This window comes from Nicrophorus vespilloides, unplaced genomic scaffold, assembly GCF_001412225.1.
Source record: "Nicrophorus vespilloides isolate i.1.1-1 unplaced genomic scaffold, Nicve_v1.0, whole genome shotgun sequence".
NCBI classification, from domain to species: domain Eukaryota; kingdom Metazoa; phylum Arthropoda; class Insecta; order Coleoptera; family Silphidae; genus Nicrophorus; species Nicrophorus vespilloides.
In genome coordinates, this window is record NW_017096197.1 from 69,478 (window position 1) to 89,941 (window position 20,464).

General features: G+C 27.7%; 1 protein-coding gene across 1 annotated transcript; it reads right to left on the reverse strand.

Annotated features, from left to right (window-relative positions):
• Positions 1-74: 74 nt before the first annotated feature.
• On the reverse strand, positions 75-5,443 carry LOC108569991 (tyrosine 3-monooxygenase). Its single transcript, XM_017931794.1, has 7 exons — positions 5,061-5,443; positions 2,508-2,619; positions 2,287-2,355; positions 1,445-1,922; positions 1,050-1,382; positions 747-873; positions 75-567 (listed from the first exon to the last, which is right to left on the reverse strand). Exons 1-7 carry the CDS (start codon positions 5,127-5,129, stop codon positions 163-165), a joined length of 1,593 nt encoding a protein of 530 aa, XP_017787283.1. The 5' UTR covers positions 5,130-5,443; the 3' UTR covers positions 75-162.
• Positions 5,444-20,464: the final 15,021 nt, after the last annotated feature.

The window sequence follows — 20,464 nt, forward strand, 5'->3', positions numbered from 1 at the left end:
TAAATATAATGAGTAAATAATTAATACTAAATATCCCATTATAACATTATTTCAAGCTCTAGTTATTATTTTTGTTTTTTTTTGCTATGTTTTAGGTTTTTTTTTTGCTGTTGTTGCTTCGTTTATCTTATTGTTTTGTTAGAAGAAGATGTGTTAGATAATTTATTCGAGCGCCGGTGCCTTCATTTTGTTGACGGCATTCGATAAGTGTAATAATTCGGTGTTCAGCTGATTGACAAGTGATTCGAGCTTGTCGACGGTGTCCAACACCTCGACACGCTGAGTATGAGGATTGAACCTGACCTCGAATGGTCTGGACATGGTCGAGACCCAACGTCTGAATTTGTCCTTAGCATCCTCGAAGCTCTCTGCGACGTAGTAAACGGGTTGATACTCCTGATCCTGGTAGGGTTGGACAGCGGTAGAAGCCGGCTCGAACGGTCTCAACTCTGGTTTGTCACTAAGGGCGTGCAGAAGCTCTCCGTAAGCGCTCAGAAGTCCGGCACCGTAAGCCTTGACAGCGCCGTTTTCCTTGCACAGACCGAATTCAACGGTGAACCAATACACCTACAACCAAGAATCGATATTAATGTAGCGGATTTAATAAATGGACCATCTGGTTTTGTAATTGGAACGGCTTTTCTTTTGCCGATCACGCGTATCTAAAGAGCTTGACCCTGACACGGCGCGGCTCGATTTAAATGAAATTCAAATCGGATTCTGAAACAATCTTGGATGGAACTTACCGTCGATAATTTTTCAATTTCAGAATCTGAAGCGCCCAGGGAGGCCAATCCAATCTCCTGGGAGAACTGAGCGAAACTGGGGTCGGCGAGCAGTGGCATATGACCCAAAAGCTCGTGGATGGAATCCCTATTAAGAGATGATTAAATTGCAACTATATATTCTGCTTTTATATCGAATTGTGAAATTTAATTGAATAAATCGCTACAGTGTATGCGAGAGTGATGAAGCGAGCACTTAAAGCTCGAGTTAATGGCTTTCATAATTGAATTCAAATCGTTCCTTGATGCAATTTTAACACTTACGGCTCTGGGGTGTGGTATGGAGAGTTGATGTGACGAACATATTGTGTGCTTTGGAAGATACGGAAGGCGAGAGAAGCCAAGAAGTCACGAGATGTCAGCAATCCAGCTGCAGGTCTCAAGGTGAATCCGGTCTGCGATTGCAAAAATTTGGACATCTCATCGAGCTGAGGAATAGCCGTGGTGTTGAAGATGCCTTCATCTTCCAACTTACGGAAAACACGACGGTATTCGGCACAGGCATGTTTTGGCATTAAATCTCTCACGGTATTGAAAACAGCCGACCATGTCTTGTTCTCAGTCTCGGTGTAATCAATTAATGGAATTGCATCTCCGCTGTTATAAGTAAAATAGATTTATTAATATCATTGCAATTGGATTGCAGTAACAGAACTTACTATTTGTAAGCGAAAGCAACTTCGGCGATGTGCTTACGACGAGCGCGGTACTCCTTGTCGGCGAATCCCGGATGGTTCATGTCCAAATCGGGTTCGTACTTGGTCATCAGATGGTTGCAGTTGTCCAACTCGCTAGCGTGCCTTGGGAACCATGGGCTCTTGTTGGTGACGTTGTCTTCACCAACGAGAGAAGCGCTTGTCAAAGAAGCCGATTGCCTCAAATTCTTGATCAGCTGCAAGAGATGCTGACGTTGCATCTCGATCTTAATAAGAACATCCAATTGGTTCTTGTCCGTTTGCGACGGACGAGTTTCCAAGTGGCAAACGACTCCTGAGTACTTCTCGATGGTCTTCAAGACGCGCGAAAGAGAGGACATGCCCTCGCGTAAACGGAGCACCAGAGCGGCCTTCTGTACGATTTCCGGTCCTTCATTCAACGAGTTCTGCAGGATGATTTCCTCCTCAGTTAATCCAGCATCTGGTGAACAGTAGATTTCATATATAAATACATAAGGAAGAAAGAAATGACGTGGAGTGGATTTTATAAGTGCTGCATTATATATAGCAGTAATATTTTTACAGCTTAACTCTCTCTCAAATGGAGGGTGAAAATTGACTTTTGACACCGTAAAAGCCGTGCAGCTTTGTGAAGCGCTCTCCCGCAAGCTTTAAGCTCTCAGTGCAATTACACCCTGCCGGATATAAAATCCATTTTTTTTTTCGCTTCCTTCCTCGTTTTCTGCGTTCACCTAAGTGGTGCATAATTTTCTGGGCCAAGTTTAAGCGCATTCAAGCAATTATTATTATTACGTACTACACATATCTCAAAAAATTAAACATACCTTCGCCATCCTCTGTCTGCTTCGGGGTTGGTTTCTCATTAATTTCAACTTCTGGCTCAAGGCTGGAGTCTACAATTATCACAACATTGATCATGCAAAAGTATACAACAGCAAATAAATAAAAAAAAATCAACAGAAAATCGTGCAATAATATCAATTGAAATTAAAATTAATCGAAAAGAAAAAATAATAATATAGGCGTGCGGTAATTGCGAACCTACCATTAGCCCTAAGGCGAGCTTCGTCCAACACGGTTTGCTTTGTCTGGGTGACAACCATGGTCTCAAAACGAGCATCGTCCACAAGGGAGCGGCGTCTGGATGGATAACCGTTCTGAAACGAATTAAAACTTTAGTTGAGGCCATTGTCTGGAGCAGCAGGAAGCGCGGAGTCGCAAGGAAATTGGCTCGAAGTGCTGTTGTCTTTTATGCTAGGATTCAGAGAGGAAGTCGGTTCGATTTATTCATGTAGAATAAATGCGACGATGGTGTCTGCATCCTTTTTTACCTCCTCCTCCGCCCCCTAAACGAGAAGGTTGAGTCGCGTTTTATTTTTGACCCCTACGGGTCTTATGCATTCTATTATGACCATGATCCTACTATTTTAATAGAACAGATCCTATTAATATAATTGCATGCTAAACCAATCCATGCGATAAATATTCATTGCGTATATTTAATTCTTTTAATTCCCTCCTCTGTTCTCCATCTGATGTGGAAAAGATGGCTAAACTCCGCGGATTGCAAATGCATCAATAACCGCGATTCTCACTTTCATCAATTCTGGAATTATGTAAGTGATGCGTGTGTATGTGTTTAAAGTCAAGTAGCCAAGCACTGGATTATCGAGGCCAATCGGCAGCGCAAAATCCTCAACAATGGTAATTTTGTAATGCCAATAATTAAAATATCCTCGCTCGAACATAGGCATGGAATCCAACTGCAGATTAAGTCCGTTTCTTCTACCGATTCTACTATTTTTTTTGTATTATTTACTTCGACTTGTAGTGGGATTTCTTAATCTCGGCGGTGTTGCAAAATCGAGAAAGGTTCAGTTGTTTCTCGTTTTTATATAATAAATACTAATTAAGCTCATTCCAGGTGATACGTACTATTTGTTTCCCACTGCACTCGCCGTTATTATTCATTTGCACATGAACAGAGAGCAAATGTAAAACAAGTCTAAGTGCAACCAAGTGTCCTTACTCCATTTTATGAATAGATTTAAAAGTTTGACATTCCACAACGGTCAGTTCTTTTTTACTCTCCATCGCTCTCTCTATCTCACGCACTCTTCGAAAACATTCAGAGAATTATTTATAGTGGATTTATTTAAATTATTTGAGTAACTAACGGTAAAATATTTATCGATCTAAATATTTTCTAAATACCAAAATATCAACATCCATGTAACACGGATTGCTTAATTTATTTTATACATTAAACGATCATAAATCACATAAAAGTTTATCCCGTTTTTTTTAAGTATTTTTGAAACTTCTTCATTTTCTTATTATAAATACCAAATAAAATATCTTTCTAATCGATTATTTATGTTAATTTGTTATTAACAAAAATACTGGTTCAAAATAGTTGAATCATTAAATTGTTTAAAATTTTCTATTATTTTATAATATAAACGTGATGGACAGAAATTATAAAACTTTGTGTAATCGTATTTCGTATTTTGTTTGTTATTTCAATTGAATTAAAATAGTTATGAAATAGGTGGAGAAACCAGTAATTGTTGCTTACTTAGAAAACATGTCTTGGAGTTATGCTCGAATACAAAGATAATTAAACTCAAGTCCAAATACAACATCAGAATTCTGTTTTTGAAGGTTACAAACAATTTTCAACGACATTTCTAACCCTATTAAAGCATACAGAGACACGAAATGCATGTCGCATAAATCAGCAAAGACTATTTACGAAATCGGAGACTGAACGAAAAAAAGAGGCGAGTCCTTGACATACGAAATAGTTTCTTCTTCTCCGCATTTTTAAATAACACATATTGCGAATATTGATATTTGAATAGTGGATTTCATTGAAGAGGCCAAAAACTTTGTAATCATTATGTCCTTAACATTACGTTTTTTAATGATTTCTTGCCAAAACTATTAATTCATTCATTTAAATATATTCAAGTAACAATTTGTAATAATTATAAGTTGTTAAAACTTATATTTCTTATATATAAATAAATAATAATATAAATGTAAGTAATTGAACTATTCACAAATTGTTAAATTGAAAAAATAAAATTATATTAATATTTATATGATTTCTATTGTATTTAACTTAGGAAAATGAGAGTATTTATTCTTGTAATTTTATAGTTATATATTCAAATCTCAATAAAAAAATTAAGAATATTATTTAAGTAAAAAAATGACTTTGACATATTTGTTGCAATTTACATAGAAACTGAAGGGAACGCGGTTTTAAATAATAATACTAGCTATCATTTTACAATATAAATTATGAGTATTTTGTTAAAACATGTTGTAATCATTTTGCCTTTCTTGAGCTTTTTTTGTATTGTTCGTAATTAATTATATTTAAATCAGTATTTTGTTGTAAATATAATGTTAATAATGTTTAATAAAATAATTGATATTGTTTTTAATGGAGCTTTCTTGTGGGTTCTTGTGGATTGTGAGCGTTAAAGTCTCCGAATGACGTGTAATGGAAGTGAGCCTGTTGCATAGAGCAGCAGAAGTTGTTTGCGGATATTGTTTTGGATAATAGTAAGAAGCTTTTAAGACTTACCTCAATGCTGTAAGATTTTTTGATGGCGAACATTTCGCGGTTCTTTTGAGCTGCGGCGATTGCGGCCATGTCGTCTGATATTATATGAGTTAGACAAAAAAGAAATTGCAAAGGGTGTCAAACTCTCGTTGGATGATTTGAATCGAATTGGTTTGTTCGGTGTTGTTAATTTCAGCCTGAAATCACGGGATTCACTGCTGAAGAATTACGATTTTGTTGTTGGAATTTAGCAAAATCGAATTATACAGTCGCGTAATTATTGTTGTTCTTACGACCACGATTAGTGACTGATAACCGTCTGTCTATGAGAATGTGATAATAAAACACGCTGACTGTTTGAACGAGAGTTAGCAAACCAAGTGTGAGTGGTGATTGCTGACGGACGGCGGTTTAAGTAGTTGGAACCCCCACCGCCCCCGAGCGATGCCAGGATTCCCCCCACGGCGCGCGGCCCTTTCATTGTTGTTGGATATTACGCGTCACGCCTGCGTCACGGCTCCTGGATGCTGGGATCCCCGAATCAAGGTCCTCGAGGATATCCCCCGCGACCCGCCGACCAGTAGCAGCGGCCATTGCTGAATTGCTATCATTACACTCAACATAATCATCATCATTATAAAAACTGATCATCGACGTTTCTTACGTTCAGCCACGCGACACCGATTCTTTCGGGTTGGGACTTACCAAATTACCGCTTTTACTAGAACTACTTTATTGATCAACAACATTATTAACGATCGAAGTTCCGATTATTCTATTATTTTTTTCATTTTAAACAGTAAACAATAGTTTATCATATTAATTGCCCACATAATGCATCTATTTCCTCGCATTTATACAACTAATTTATAATCCGTCAACATCATTTTGATTCAAACAATTCAAGAATTTTTAAAATAAACAATTATTATTTCTTTATTGTTATAAATCACAAAATCGTTTGTTTTAATAGTTCTTTTATTTTTATCTTCATTTATATTCAAGACTTTTATAAACTCAAAAAAATCAGAAATACACTTGTTATTACAATTTGCATTGTACTTATTGCTATTTATTACGAATAATTTTAAAACAAGAAAATTATATATTAATAATAATAATTTATTGGCCAGACATTAATAGAAAAAAATACACTCTATAAATAAATAAATGATAATATAACAATTCTCAAAATAAATAAATAAATTCTAACAAAAATAAAAAAATATATATATTAATATGCTGGCGATAGGGCTATCGACCTAGGTATTTCCGCCGGGATCATATATTATATTTAACATTTATTAATAAATAAATTTGAAATATATACCTTTAATATTTATTTTTATTACATTTAAAACAATTACAAAATTATCTTCAATAGTTCTATTTATCTATTTATCCGAAGAATTTATTTAAAAAAAAACATAATTTATTTAGAAAAAATAACTTCTTCAAACATTTGGATTGATCTCCAACAGAATATTTATAAATAATACAGTAATATGTTTCATTTTTCATTTATTTTATGTTTTTTTTTAATTGCGAATGGTTTGTATATTTTATACACTTAATTATTTTTATTGTAATAAACCTCTTTAAGAACTTGTGTATTAAATTAAAGACCAATGACTTTTTGATGAAATTAATACGATTATTATTTGCAAAAACTTCAGTTAAGATAGTTTATAATTAAGCACTATTTTTTTATTATAAAATTAGTATATTTGATATAATTCTGAGTATAATCGTATTTTTTTCAATACAATAAATTTGTATTAGATAAACTTGTTATAACAATATTTAAAATTTAATTATGAAAGTCTCTCAACCTCAGGTTAATCGCTGATAGTAAATCCAGTTTTATTTTTTATCGATTATAGTGGAATAACCGTAACTATTAAAATAAACAAGAAAACCAAATTTCCTTACTATTATTTTGAAATCTATCGGTTTCTTATGATGTATCAACTATATTACTATAAAATTTGTTTTATTACATTTTAATGACTCAATTTTGTAAAATACTATAAAAGTGATTCATTAAATATAATTGTCATTCATTTCTTTAAATTTTATAATAGATACAAAAAATATAATCATCTAGCATCGAATATATGTAAATTTTGAATATTTAAAGTCAACTTTAAACAAATACTTTTAACTTTATATCAAAGAAAGAAATGGATGATTTAATGTTCTGCAGTTGATGGCATACTTCAAAATGTCGTGCGAATCATGAATCCGGACGTAATACAATTATAGTCGATCGTGAATATTGAAGGGTGTCGGCTATTCCTACCAGGTTCCATGAGCGGACACTTGCAAATCAATTATACGACGAACATCACGCTTTCATTTTAAAGACATATTATGTGACAATATTTAGATTTATATAATTGTAATATTATGTAACAATTAATTAATTTAATTACCAACTTACACTAAGTGAATAACAATGTGGTACATTATTCTATACTATTTAATATTATATGTGTTAATATATTGAAACTAAATTTAATATTGTTAATAATGCAAAAAACTAAATTTCCTATAAACCGCATCAGTAGTTAATATTTTTATTTATCTTACGCAATTACATTCTCTATTGCACAAAAAAAAGAAGTGGAGAGGGTTATAATACAGATTTTATTACCTTGTTGTACTCAAGTTCCCTTTTAGTTGTTTTTTTTTAAGTTAAATAATATATTTTTAAAGTAATTCATTTATCGAAATGATAATAAACAACACATTTAGTTTATGAATTAATCGAATTCAAATAATTAATTTTATTTGTTAGTCTCCCTTCTAAATTAACATTTATTTCCAGTTTAAAACACTGTTATTAGATGTTATATAAGTATAGATTATGAAATAATTAAACAATTTTCAGACAATAAAACATTAATATAATCTAAATCCTCTTATAATATACAAGAGATAAATGATTTTGATTGGAAAAAATAAAAATGTATTTTATGTATAGATTCGATTGCAAATGAATTTAATGAATATAATGTGATCAGCGATGAATAAATCACTAATCATTAATCATTAATGACGTGAAACGAGCTCGCACAATTCATGTAGTATATTGTTTTCGGAATAAATTTAACACAAAAAAAGGTTTATAATAATGAATCACTCCTAATTACTCAGTATCGTGTATAAATCAATCTAATCGCATAAATTGCATACTTAGTTAATAATTTAAAATAAATCACATTTCCTTCAGACATTCGATTTAATTCATGTTAATACATTGGGAATTTTATTATTACAAACCGAAATATGTTTTCCTACTTACTTAATTCAATGTTTATTTGTTTGTTTATTACGCACAAGATTAATTAGCAGTTGATTTATCTAGAAATTCTCGGTTTTGTTTACATTCGTTATCAAGTGATGAACGGAAATTGAAGAAAATTAAACAAACCGTGCACTTTGAACTTGGAATTCCTTTTTATGGAAGATGTTATCCATATATTTTGATTTCTAGATTCTCGGAACCTTGTCTTATATTATTGGTATAGATTGATATTGTTTTCAATAAAAACAAGTAATTTAAAGCATAAAGTCGAACCGAAATGAACACTAGCATCGGCACACTACCATCAAAAAGCATACATGATATAAAGAGATTCTGAATTAATTTAATGAAAAAAAAATTTAACCAAAATTAACCATTTTCCATTGAGTCATTTTACGTTTTGGTTACAGTTACGGTTCTGTTAAAAACTCCGGTTATTTTCGGTTTACGGTTTTCGCTTCCGGTTCGATTCTCTGATTTAAAGTTTAATACCAATAAGTCAAGTTATAATTTGCATTTTTTATATGTTTCAATAATATAATTACAGCAATACCTCGCTTAGTGCGGGTAATTGGTTACGACAAAGTCTTGCACTATTTGAAAACGTCCTAATCGAGGATTTTAAAACCGAAATTATATATATCAAGAATAATTTTATGTACTAATGTTTCAGATAGTATTTTTATTTTGCTACATTTAAATTTAATTTGTTTTGAAATGTTCAATCTGTTTTATATTTAATACAAATTTTCTATTTTTTTTTATAAAAGTAAATAATATTAAATAGATAATAATAATTATAAAAATTGTAAATATAAATCATTAATTATAAGTATGAATGGTGTGCAAATAATATGACTGTTCATAATTACAAATCATATTAAGTTGAAAAAAAAACATATCGATCAAATAAGAAATTCCCAACAGTTTGTATTTTAAATATGTTGTAATTTGTATATAGCTGAAGGATCTAAGGTTGATGGCCTACCGACCTCAATTGTGTATTTAAGTTCAACCGATTGGATTTTTTTTCCAAAATAATTATTATTTAAACAGAACACCCACGGTCATAATATATATTCAGATCTAATTATTAATTAATTAATTAAATAACAATTATAATTTCATAATGTAACAAAAATTGCAGATTTCAGATTAATTCAGACATTTTATATTCATATTTATAGTTTAAATTAATTTCATATTTTTTATATTTAAATTCTAATAAATGTATCACTTTTCATTTAATAATTACCTATTTCTAATATATGATAAAATAAAAGTATTAGTTGAATTTTGACATATATTATTTCCTAATTTTCTTGATAGTTAAAATTTATTATATTGTTTCAATGATAATAAACATAGTTCTCATTGCAAAAGTAAAAAAAAATATCAATATTTAATATTATGAAAATGTTTTAGGCATTTGCACACCATTTTCTACAATATTATTCAAGGTTGGATTGGATATACATGCAATAATTCGAAGCTGGTTATGGATTTGCAAATTATGTAAGTATGTTTCTTTTTTTTTTGTATTAATTTGGTAACTTGTTTGGAGTTTTAAATTGAAAAATTATAAGAATATTTACACTGAAATGAAATACATTTTATTGTCACTTAATATCTAAAATTATAATAAAAAATTACATTCTTGCAATAAATGTTATTATTTGAATATATTTTATTTTAAAACTATTGACTTCACAAAATTAATCATTTTTTTTATTACGAACAATAGTTGTAAATAGGTTTTACAATTTGTATATATAAAAAATGAAGTTATTTTATGTAATTTTTATTATATTTTGTTTATTACAGATAACAAAATTATCAAATTTATAAAACATTATTTCAAATGATCATATATTTTATATAAAATGTGATGAAAATGTTTATTTAGACAATTTTTTGTTACTATACAAGATATTTTAATTTTAAGCACAAATTGCTGCAATCAACTGCAGTTTGTTTACTTCATTATAACGAGTTGATTACGTAATATATAGATTATTTCTTAATTTACTTGATTATTTGATGCAGATTATGTGCAAATTCCACAACATTATAATTTTATTAAAAAAATAATAATTAAATGAAATAATGTAAAGTAATTTGTATTACGACTTTGTGTTGGATAAAAATCAGAAAAAAACATAATGAAATGTCAACATGATAATGAAAGCATTCGTTTATGATATTTGCAATAAATAAAATTATTACCACTTAGTATACTTTGAATTCTCAAAATAATTCTAATATGATGATAAGATTGTTTGAAATATATGAATGAAACTATTTATTTATGGACATTTCAGTTAGGAATACTTCGAATAGTGCGAATATTTGGTTCCGCAAATATCGTGCATACAATACTAATCGAGGACTTTAAAACAGTGCAAAAAGAAAGTAGACTATAAATGAAGAATAAACTTATGATTTATCTACAAAAAAATAATTTTGTGAATTATTTTTTTAGAATTTATTTTTATTTCGCTCAATTAAAATTTAGTTTGTTTTCAAATGTTCAAACCGGATTATAGTGAATCGAAACTGATTAAAGCGAGACTATGTGAAATATTGCAGATCTTATGCCTAAGATCACAAACTTTATATTGTAGATTGTGACAGTTATAGTTCAAGTACAAACAACAAAAAAACACACATACATTATATTCTTTGTGTGAAACGCAATGTTTTTGTGTTGATTTAATGAAATCCTAATTGAGGTGAAAACCTGTTATTCACAAAGCTTCTACATCATTCCATAAATATTGAGGTACAGAAAAAGTCGTGATTCTCGAGTTGCATTAACATCGAGAACGCTCAAACACAATTGACGCAGATTAGGATCGAGGATTCTTGGAATACATTGTAATAAGGAAAAGCGTTCAACCAGTTTGACGTTATACGTATATTTTTGGTATTTAAAATTTATAAATATAATATAATATAGGAATATATTCATGAGTGTACATACTATCAGATATGAGATAAATTGTTTTTGCTCACTGGATTCAGCCTTTTTTTTGTTGAACACGGATCGTTCCCGTTTTCTTTATAGTTTTATTATATAAATTGCATATTTATAAAAATAGTGTCTCACTCTGGCGCAGACCAATAGTTTTATTGCTTAAGTCGTAAATTCCACATTGCTCGTTAAATCACATTATTTCTGGTTTTATTTGCTGCAGTTTCAATCGCTTCTCTATATATTATATAAAACCCATTGATTTACGTGCAATATAACTAAAAATATAAAATCCGTGATATGTTAATAAGAATACATTTAAAATACAAACATGCCGTCGATTTGACATAATTTTTATTTTTGAGTCTATACAAAGTACAAATTATAGTTATATATGTAGAAAATTATGTTTTTATCATATTTTTCATTTAATTTCATCAAAATATCAAAAATAATGTCAACACTTATTTTGCAGTTATTGACTACAAAACTAGATATTTAAAAAAACTTCATTGCATAATACCCTTAAATTTAATTTTGAGGTCAAAATACAGATTTTTACATTCATCATAATGTTTAAGTGAAAACATACAATTATAACAATATATAAATATTACTTCTATAAATTTAAAATATTTCACATACATGTAAATTTTGATTTATTTCATTTAAAACTCATATATATTTTACAATATTCTAATGTTTGGTATGAAATTTATTTATAACTTTTTAAAATTTATATTTCTATATTCTTTTAATTGTTACATATAGAACTCAATATCATAATATTATTAACAAATAACAAATTGAATTTCTATTTCTAATATTATTTTGTATTATTGCAACATTCTAACTTTTTATAATTAGTCCTAGCACTTAATATTTGTTTACAATGCAAATGTGTTTTTTTCTATAATAATAAAATTAAACTATTTTCTGTTATTTTTTATAATTAAATTAGATCGACTTTTCGACGACAATTCGAATGTCATGTAATATAGCTCTCGCTACAATTGACCTCAGTTTCTCAATGTTACCAAAGAATTTTGTTTTCTTACTTTTTCGATTCATAAATTTATTTCTGAATATTTGAATTTCTGGAACATTAATATTTTTTTTGCACTTTGACCATGTTTGTCTTTTTTCTCTACTCACTGAATAAGTTATTGTGAAACTCAAGTGATAGTAGTTTCAAACTCATTTATGGCCTCTGGATCTGTATACCTTCTAGTTTTAGTTCGACAATGTCACTCATAAATTATAAAATAAATTAGAATCTGTTTTTTAATGGTATCAGAAATTTGATCTTGTTTTTGAGATTTTGAATAACAAATAAGTGTGATTTAAGAAACATGATAATTATCAATTATATAAATCTAAGTACTGTAATTATTGAGTTATAAAAAATATAAATTAACGTAATTAATATTACTCAAAAAATACAATTACGTAAATCATTACCAATATTCTTTTTTCATAAGAACTTCTTTTTCATATTCGAAAATACTCAAAATAATTTATGCATTATTTGTATTGTTTGTATACTATAACAATCTATCATTATTTGAATATTTGCAACTAACAGAGTATAATTTGGTAAAGTATAAATAATTTATTGTTTCTTATTTATTCATTTTATCATGCAAACATTTTCCAATTAATAATTATAATTGTAAAAATATCGCAGTAGATAAAGAAAAGAAACATAAGTTAAACGGTAATAAGGTCAATATATATTCGCTTGGTTCGCTTATTAGTCACATTGTATTTAGATTCTTATAAAGAAAATAACCTTAATTCTTACTTTTTTTCTCTTTAGATCTCGGAAAGGTTACAACAAATTAGCATTCACGCTTCGTTGTATCACAGATTTAGAGGCGAATCGACATGCAAGATACATGTCTGTTTATAGTGTACAGAGAAAAATCATTGAGACTGATAATACTGAGATAAATTCAAGGAATTCGGCAAACAAAATTTCCCAAAACGAACAGGGAAACCCGCTTTTTTGATGAATGCGTAGGAAAAGAAGAAATAAACCGTAGACGCAAACATACTGATAAGAGAATTATTTGTTATTGAAATCTTCAGTAATTATAATCACATTTCAATTGATAATAACAAATTAAATCGTTAATTTAGTAATACTTTTTGGTTATTATTTGCATAGGCTTCTATTCAAACAGTGCGGGATATTGGCGAAATCGTTTACCCGAACTATACACATTCTTATATTGAGAATATTCCAAATGTTAGTTGATCGTTGCTTTTGTATTAAATTTTACTTCTATTTTATGATTAATAAACTTAACTAATGTTATAGGACATTAACCCGTCGTTTATTATTATCGAAGGCACTTATTTTTTTTAAATTTGTACGCTTGTAAACAAGACACTATAAAAAGAACAATTACTTAATCCAATTTAAAAATGATTATATCTTTTATTTTGGGAATGCGCAATAGATGAAAACCGCACGGGATTTTTCTGATGAACACATAAACACGACTCGTTATGTAACCAAAACCGACAATTAGGATGATAAATGGTTATTGGTTATAGCGGTGTTTGTTTAATCTATTAGTAAAAGTAACATAATTAAATTCAAATTTAAATAACGTTAGAAAAAAATCCAATAATGCATTTAACAACATAAATATGATGTAGTTTTTTTAAAGAAATATTAAAGAAAATATATTGGTTTTTGATTTATTTATGTAAAACTGATGCAATAATAATAAATTATTAATAAGAATTAATGAAATGTAGAAAAAAAAACTTATTTAATTCAATTCTGGCATTTGATATATAGGAAGTAGGATGTTATAAAACTTTGATTAATTTATAATAAAAAATACTTTATTTCCATTAAAAAAAAGTAGTGTCACAATAAAATAAACTCAACCAATTATAAATAAGCAAGAATAACAAATATTTTATTATTTATACATTTTATATAATAGTTATCAGGCTAACTAAATATAATAAAAATTTAATTTGAAATCTATAAATTTACAATTGAACCTATCAAAAATGATTTATTAATTAAAGGAAACACTTTTTTTTATTAATACACAATTTTTGAATAATAAATTTAGGAATTCAATAAAAATCTTAAAATTATTTTGTATGAAACTAAATTAATATTTTATACTTAGTAATTAACTAATAATTATAATAATTTATTAATTAAGTTTAATCTGTAAATCAGTAATTTACATTTAACGATTGAACATGTTTATGATTAATCAATTTATGAGGTTAAAAAACTAACTGGTTTTTGCGTTCATATATATTAGTAAAAACTAATATGTTTTAAATTAATTATAATTTAAAATAAATGATTTACAAGTAATTTATTGCTAAATATGTAAAATAATCATAGTTAATATAAATTACATTATTCTGTATTGAAGAAATAAAAATATAGGTTTGTTTCGATTAGAATATGTTAATGTAAATATAATAATCAGACCATAACATTCCAGTGAAATAATATTATATTTGCATATTATAAATTTCTGCTATTCTACATTTTTCTTTTCGTCTCAATATTAAATTATTTTAAATATATATTGTTTTATAATTTATTTTTATATACAATTTACTACAATCTAGCAATCATTTTTTTTTCTCTTGAATACAGTAACCCAATATAATAATAATAATAAAATAATGGCAAGTCAAGTGTCTTGTATCTTTTTGGTCTATGCATATTATCTAACAATATTATTTGTATGATTTGAAATAGTATTTTATTTTTTAAATATAATATTAAAAGATCTAGTTCTATAGATAAGGTCTATAGAAGGAGATACCAAACTTTATCGGTTTGCGGCGCCCTTAATATATCAGAATTTTTGTTAATTTTTATGTTAATATATCAAAATTTTTGCTTTTCGCGGCCACTTGTAGTACAGCCGCGGCGAACAGTTGAGAACACCTGGTCTATAGATTAAATTGTATACCTAGTTGCTTCCTTTTAGTATACTGGCGCTTATTCCAAGTAATATCGATAGTAATAGCATCTTCAGCTTCAAGAAGTATTTTATTGTTTAAATATAATATTAAAAGACCTATGGTCTATAGATTATTTTTTATACATAGTTGTTTCCTTTTAGTCCAGATGCGTTTATTCCACGTGAGCCGCTGATCGATAGTAATAGTATTATCACCTTCGAGTATTTTATTATTTAAATATAGTATAAAAGAGCTATGGTCCACAGATTAAATTTTATGTTTAGTTGCTTCCTTTTGGTCCAGATGTATTTATTCGACATAAGACACCGATCGATAGTAATAGTATCATCAGCTTCGAGTATTTTTTATTTAAATATAGTATTAAAATACCTTTGGTCTATTGATTACATTTTATACCTAGTTGTTTCCTTTTGGTCCAGATGTGTTTATTCTACGTAAGACACCGATCGATAGTAATAGTATCATCAGCTTCGAGTATTTTATTATTTAAATATAGTATAAAATACCATTAACAGTTAATTATTTTTATATTTTATTATGTTTTTATAAATACGTTTTATTTTTTTATTTATTTATGTCTAACTGTTCTAAGAAATATTTTAATGTTATTCTCTAACACACGGAATATATTTAATAAATTGTTGACCCTGCTGAATATTGCGTAATATAATAAAAATGATATTCTTCAAGTAAACATAAAAGTTATCTGTTTATTGATAATCATGTGAGGACAGCTGAAATGCGACCAAATATTACATTAGTCGCATCCAACGTCGCATCCGAGAATGTACTACTTTTGAATACAACACGTAGTTTCGCGGTTTATAAAACAAACAAGTGAAAATATCCCAAGTTTAACCGCAAGTTATAAATATTTCCGGGTTAACAATTATTATAATATTTATCGAAAGTATTTATTTTGAACATAAAGTTAAAATTAACAAATTAATTAAATTTAAATTGTAATGTGAATACTAATTGTTGGCACAAATATAAATTAATCAAGTATTCTATAATGTTATATGACATAAGTTAAGTAATTGTACTAAGATAACCTTCTCAAAACTGTATATAAATTCTATAATTATGGATATCTTTAAAATATTGACGAAATGAAAAGCAGTAATACATTTTTTGTATTAATAATATTTTAATTTTCAAATTAGTTTTTCGTAAAATATTAAAATGACAAATATAAATTGATCAAAATAATTTTAATTAATAAAATATTTTAATGAATTGTACTAAGATCACCTTCTCACATCTGCATACAAATTTTATAATTATAAATATATTTAAAAGATTTACGCATAAATTGAGATATAATTGAATACATTGCTCTATTAACTCTATTAATTAGTAACAAGTCAATTATACTTATTTTACATGCCGTATTCATTTATGTAATTAACTTTTAATGAGTTAAAGGGAATCGAAATATTTGCGGTTTGCATCTAATAATAGTAATTCGTTACCTGCTGCAGGTTACCTGCACTGAAATCCAAATGCATTCCATTGTCTGGAAGTTAATGGGAAAGGTTGCCACGATATAATTTTAGCCGGAAGACAATGGACCGAACCACATGTGATCAATGGTCAAAAATCTCTGCTAGACCATAACCTTGGGCCAGCACTTTCAACTTCCATATAAAATAAATATAAAAAAGGAGATAGAAAAAAACAATTATATAGTTACATATATTGGTTGTTTTTTTTTTCTAACTGCAAAAATTTACTAATTATAATAATTATAGGTCAAAAAGTCACACCAAAAACAGTACAGTGATTATCTTAATTACAAAGGATAAAAAATATATTTAGACGCGATTGTTTGTAAACAATTTATTAATAAAATTGATGCAATTTGAATGTATTTTCTGATTCTGATACAATTGTTTGTGTTTGTTAAAAATCAATCAAATCCATTGTGATCATGACCCGGAACTCAATTACGTTAGGTGCCTGTTGCGGAAAGAGAGAAGAAACAATTTCAAGGAAATTTCAATAGCATTCATGGACAAATTGAGTCGCAGTTTACAGAAAAAAAAAGAACAACAAGTATAACAAATAATAATTAAAATATTCCATGTATAATATAATATTGAATGAATACAAATTAACTAAGATAATATTTTCTTCTATCAAAAAATTGGAAAATAATGATTTATTATTATTAATAATAAAATTAGTTGATACCATTAAACAATAAAACTTTTTCATAAATTGGGACCATAAAACGTTTTCAATGTCATTTATTCAAGCACCTTTTTGTATTTATTTGTAAGTAGACCTAAATAATTAAATATAAATATAAATTAGCCTTTTGATACATATAAATAAATAACCATGTCCATTTTTATTCTTCAAAAATTCATCATCAAAAGTATTTTATGTATAGTTTTTTATATATGGAAAAATCTATAATTATACAGATATTTCAAACTCTCGAGAATTATTTTTTTGTATTAATTATAGTTTGACCTGTTCTTGAGTGAATTTTCAAATTAGTTTCTGGTCAAGAGTTAAAGCAAAGCAATGTGAAGAAATACAGTAATACTTATCTTAGTGCAAGTACTCTGTGTACTGTTTCCAACTAGTTTAATCGAGGATTTTAAAACCGCATACAAATAAACTTCACAAAAAGAGAGCATAAATAAATGTGTACTATTTTTTTAAATTTATTTTTATTTTGTTAATTAAAATTTGATTTGTTTTGAAATTTTTAAACTGATCAATGGTAAATCTGGATTGGTCAAATGTACGAGATATTGCTATGAATATATTAGAGATGATGTTTTTATGGACCTTCAGTCAAGTTGATGAATAATGACAGTGTTAAGGATAGCAGCAGATACACAGTCTTGTAGGTTAACCTACAAGACGGCAGCCAACCAACAAATTACAGAAGAATATAATAGTAAAAACTTCAATTTGAAAGTTTAACAAAAAAAACAAATGTCTACCGCCATTACACTTAATTAGTATTCGCATGAATAAGATTGTAAATTAATTATACTATGACATAAAAAAAAATATCAAATTAATTTTAATTAAAATATTTGTTGGTTTCTTTGATTTCAATATGCAATTCCTAAGTTTACATTTTACAATACACAACTGATTTTAGTAGACCGTAGGATTAGCTTAAGTATATCTAAGATATACTTAAAAAGATTTCTTAATTAACTTCCGCAAATTAACTGTATTACTGAATGCAACGTAAAAAATTGGAAATCATATATTTTCATAATCATATAAATATAAAAAGCAACAAAAAAAATGTGTAAAATTCCAGATCTGAATATAATTTTTTGTTTGTTTTTGTTTTCTTTCAATATGTAGATTGCTCCAAATAAATATTCATAACCCAATGATATTTATGTTATATAACGTTTGTTTGTAGCCGCAGAGAAATTTCTGGGTACAAGTTCATTCCTTTTTTTTTCTGTGTTGATCGTTCTTGTGATTGGAAATTCCAGAACCAGAGGTATTTGTGCTGCACGCTTATGTATATATGTAGGCTTTCTTGAGTTCGGATTTCCCATCTCGTGTCTACAAAAAAATATCATCATTAACTGTTTCTTGACTAGGAAAACGAAACTTCCGATTATAATAAATTAATTAATCGTTAATTAATAACGCCTGAAAGTTATGATAAACAATTCTTAATTTTGAATTTGTAATCCGATAGAGAAACAACTAGATGTATAAATTATATCAATTGCACTATTTGTAAACTAGATGCAATAGTTATAATTATATTATATGCATAAACATATTTTATTATGTACAAAATATTTGGGAGTTATTTCTCAATTTATGAATGGCATGTATAAATTGATCAATCATATGAAGATGTTTTAGTTTTATAATGAGGTTAATTTCTTGTGGTTTTGTGGAACGGGTTATCTCATATTATATGAGTGGAAAAACCTTTGGCCGGACGGACGGTCGGTCAAATTGAAATTTTACACATTTGAGTCACCGTAAAATGAAACAAGAACCAGTTTTCCAAAGCTATATACACACGGGATTAATTCCAATCTTGCATATTCGCATATGAGCAAAACGAAAATAATACCGGACATTCCCGCCATCAAAGTCAAGATCGTTCTTCAAATATTCCAATGAAAACAAGTAGTTTCTTTTTTTTATATATAAGTTACAATTATTCTAATTATCAATATAATTAGCTGCTTCATTATATTTAGTATAAATTTAGATAAATTAATCAAAAGTCTTTTTGATGTCCTTTGGTGTAATAAAAAATTGCAAATAAATAAAATAGCAAAAATATTTAAATAATTTAAATTCAGATAATATTCACAAATTTAATAAAACAAATTCACTATATTACGATTTGAAAATTTTGAAACAAACTAAATTTTAATTCATAAAACTAAAACTAAATTCTAAAGAAATTATTTGTTTTATAAAGTCTCTTTGTAAATACTATATGTTTATCCTAATTGAAGATTATTAATATTACATACTTACTTAAACATATGTTTCCTTATAAGATGTGTTTCACAGTACAGAAATACCTAGCATAGTGCATATTCACTATAGTACGGTATGAAAATTTCAAAACAAACTAAATTTTAATTGAGCTAAGTAAATTCTAAAAATATAGTACATACAATTATTTGATGTTCATTTTTATTCTCTACACAATAAATCTTCGTTTTATACTGTCCGGGATATCGGTGAAACCTATTATTTTTGTATTTTCTCATATAGTAAAGTTTTTTTTTTCATAGATTGATACGAACTCTGTCATATTTTTAATACAGCACCTTTAAATACTATTATATGAATTATTTTACATAAAAAATAGAAATTAATTAACCTAAATATATTACTTTTGGAATATATAGTATAGAAATATAAAGATACAACTGAACTAGATATAATCATATTTTCCAAATATTACGTCATTGCACTCAACCACTTTAATTGCACTATTAGAAACACAATTCCCAACATTCACGTAAGCACTTCTTATAGAACGTGATCCACAATAAATAATTCCATATTAATTTATCATAGCATGCAACAATTATGAAGTTCGAAAAACTATATTAATTAAGAATCTTAATACAAAATAATTAGTAAAAACTTTTTGTATAACGTACATTTTATTTACAATCTATTTTATAA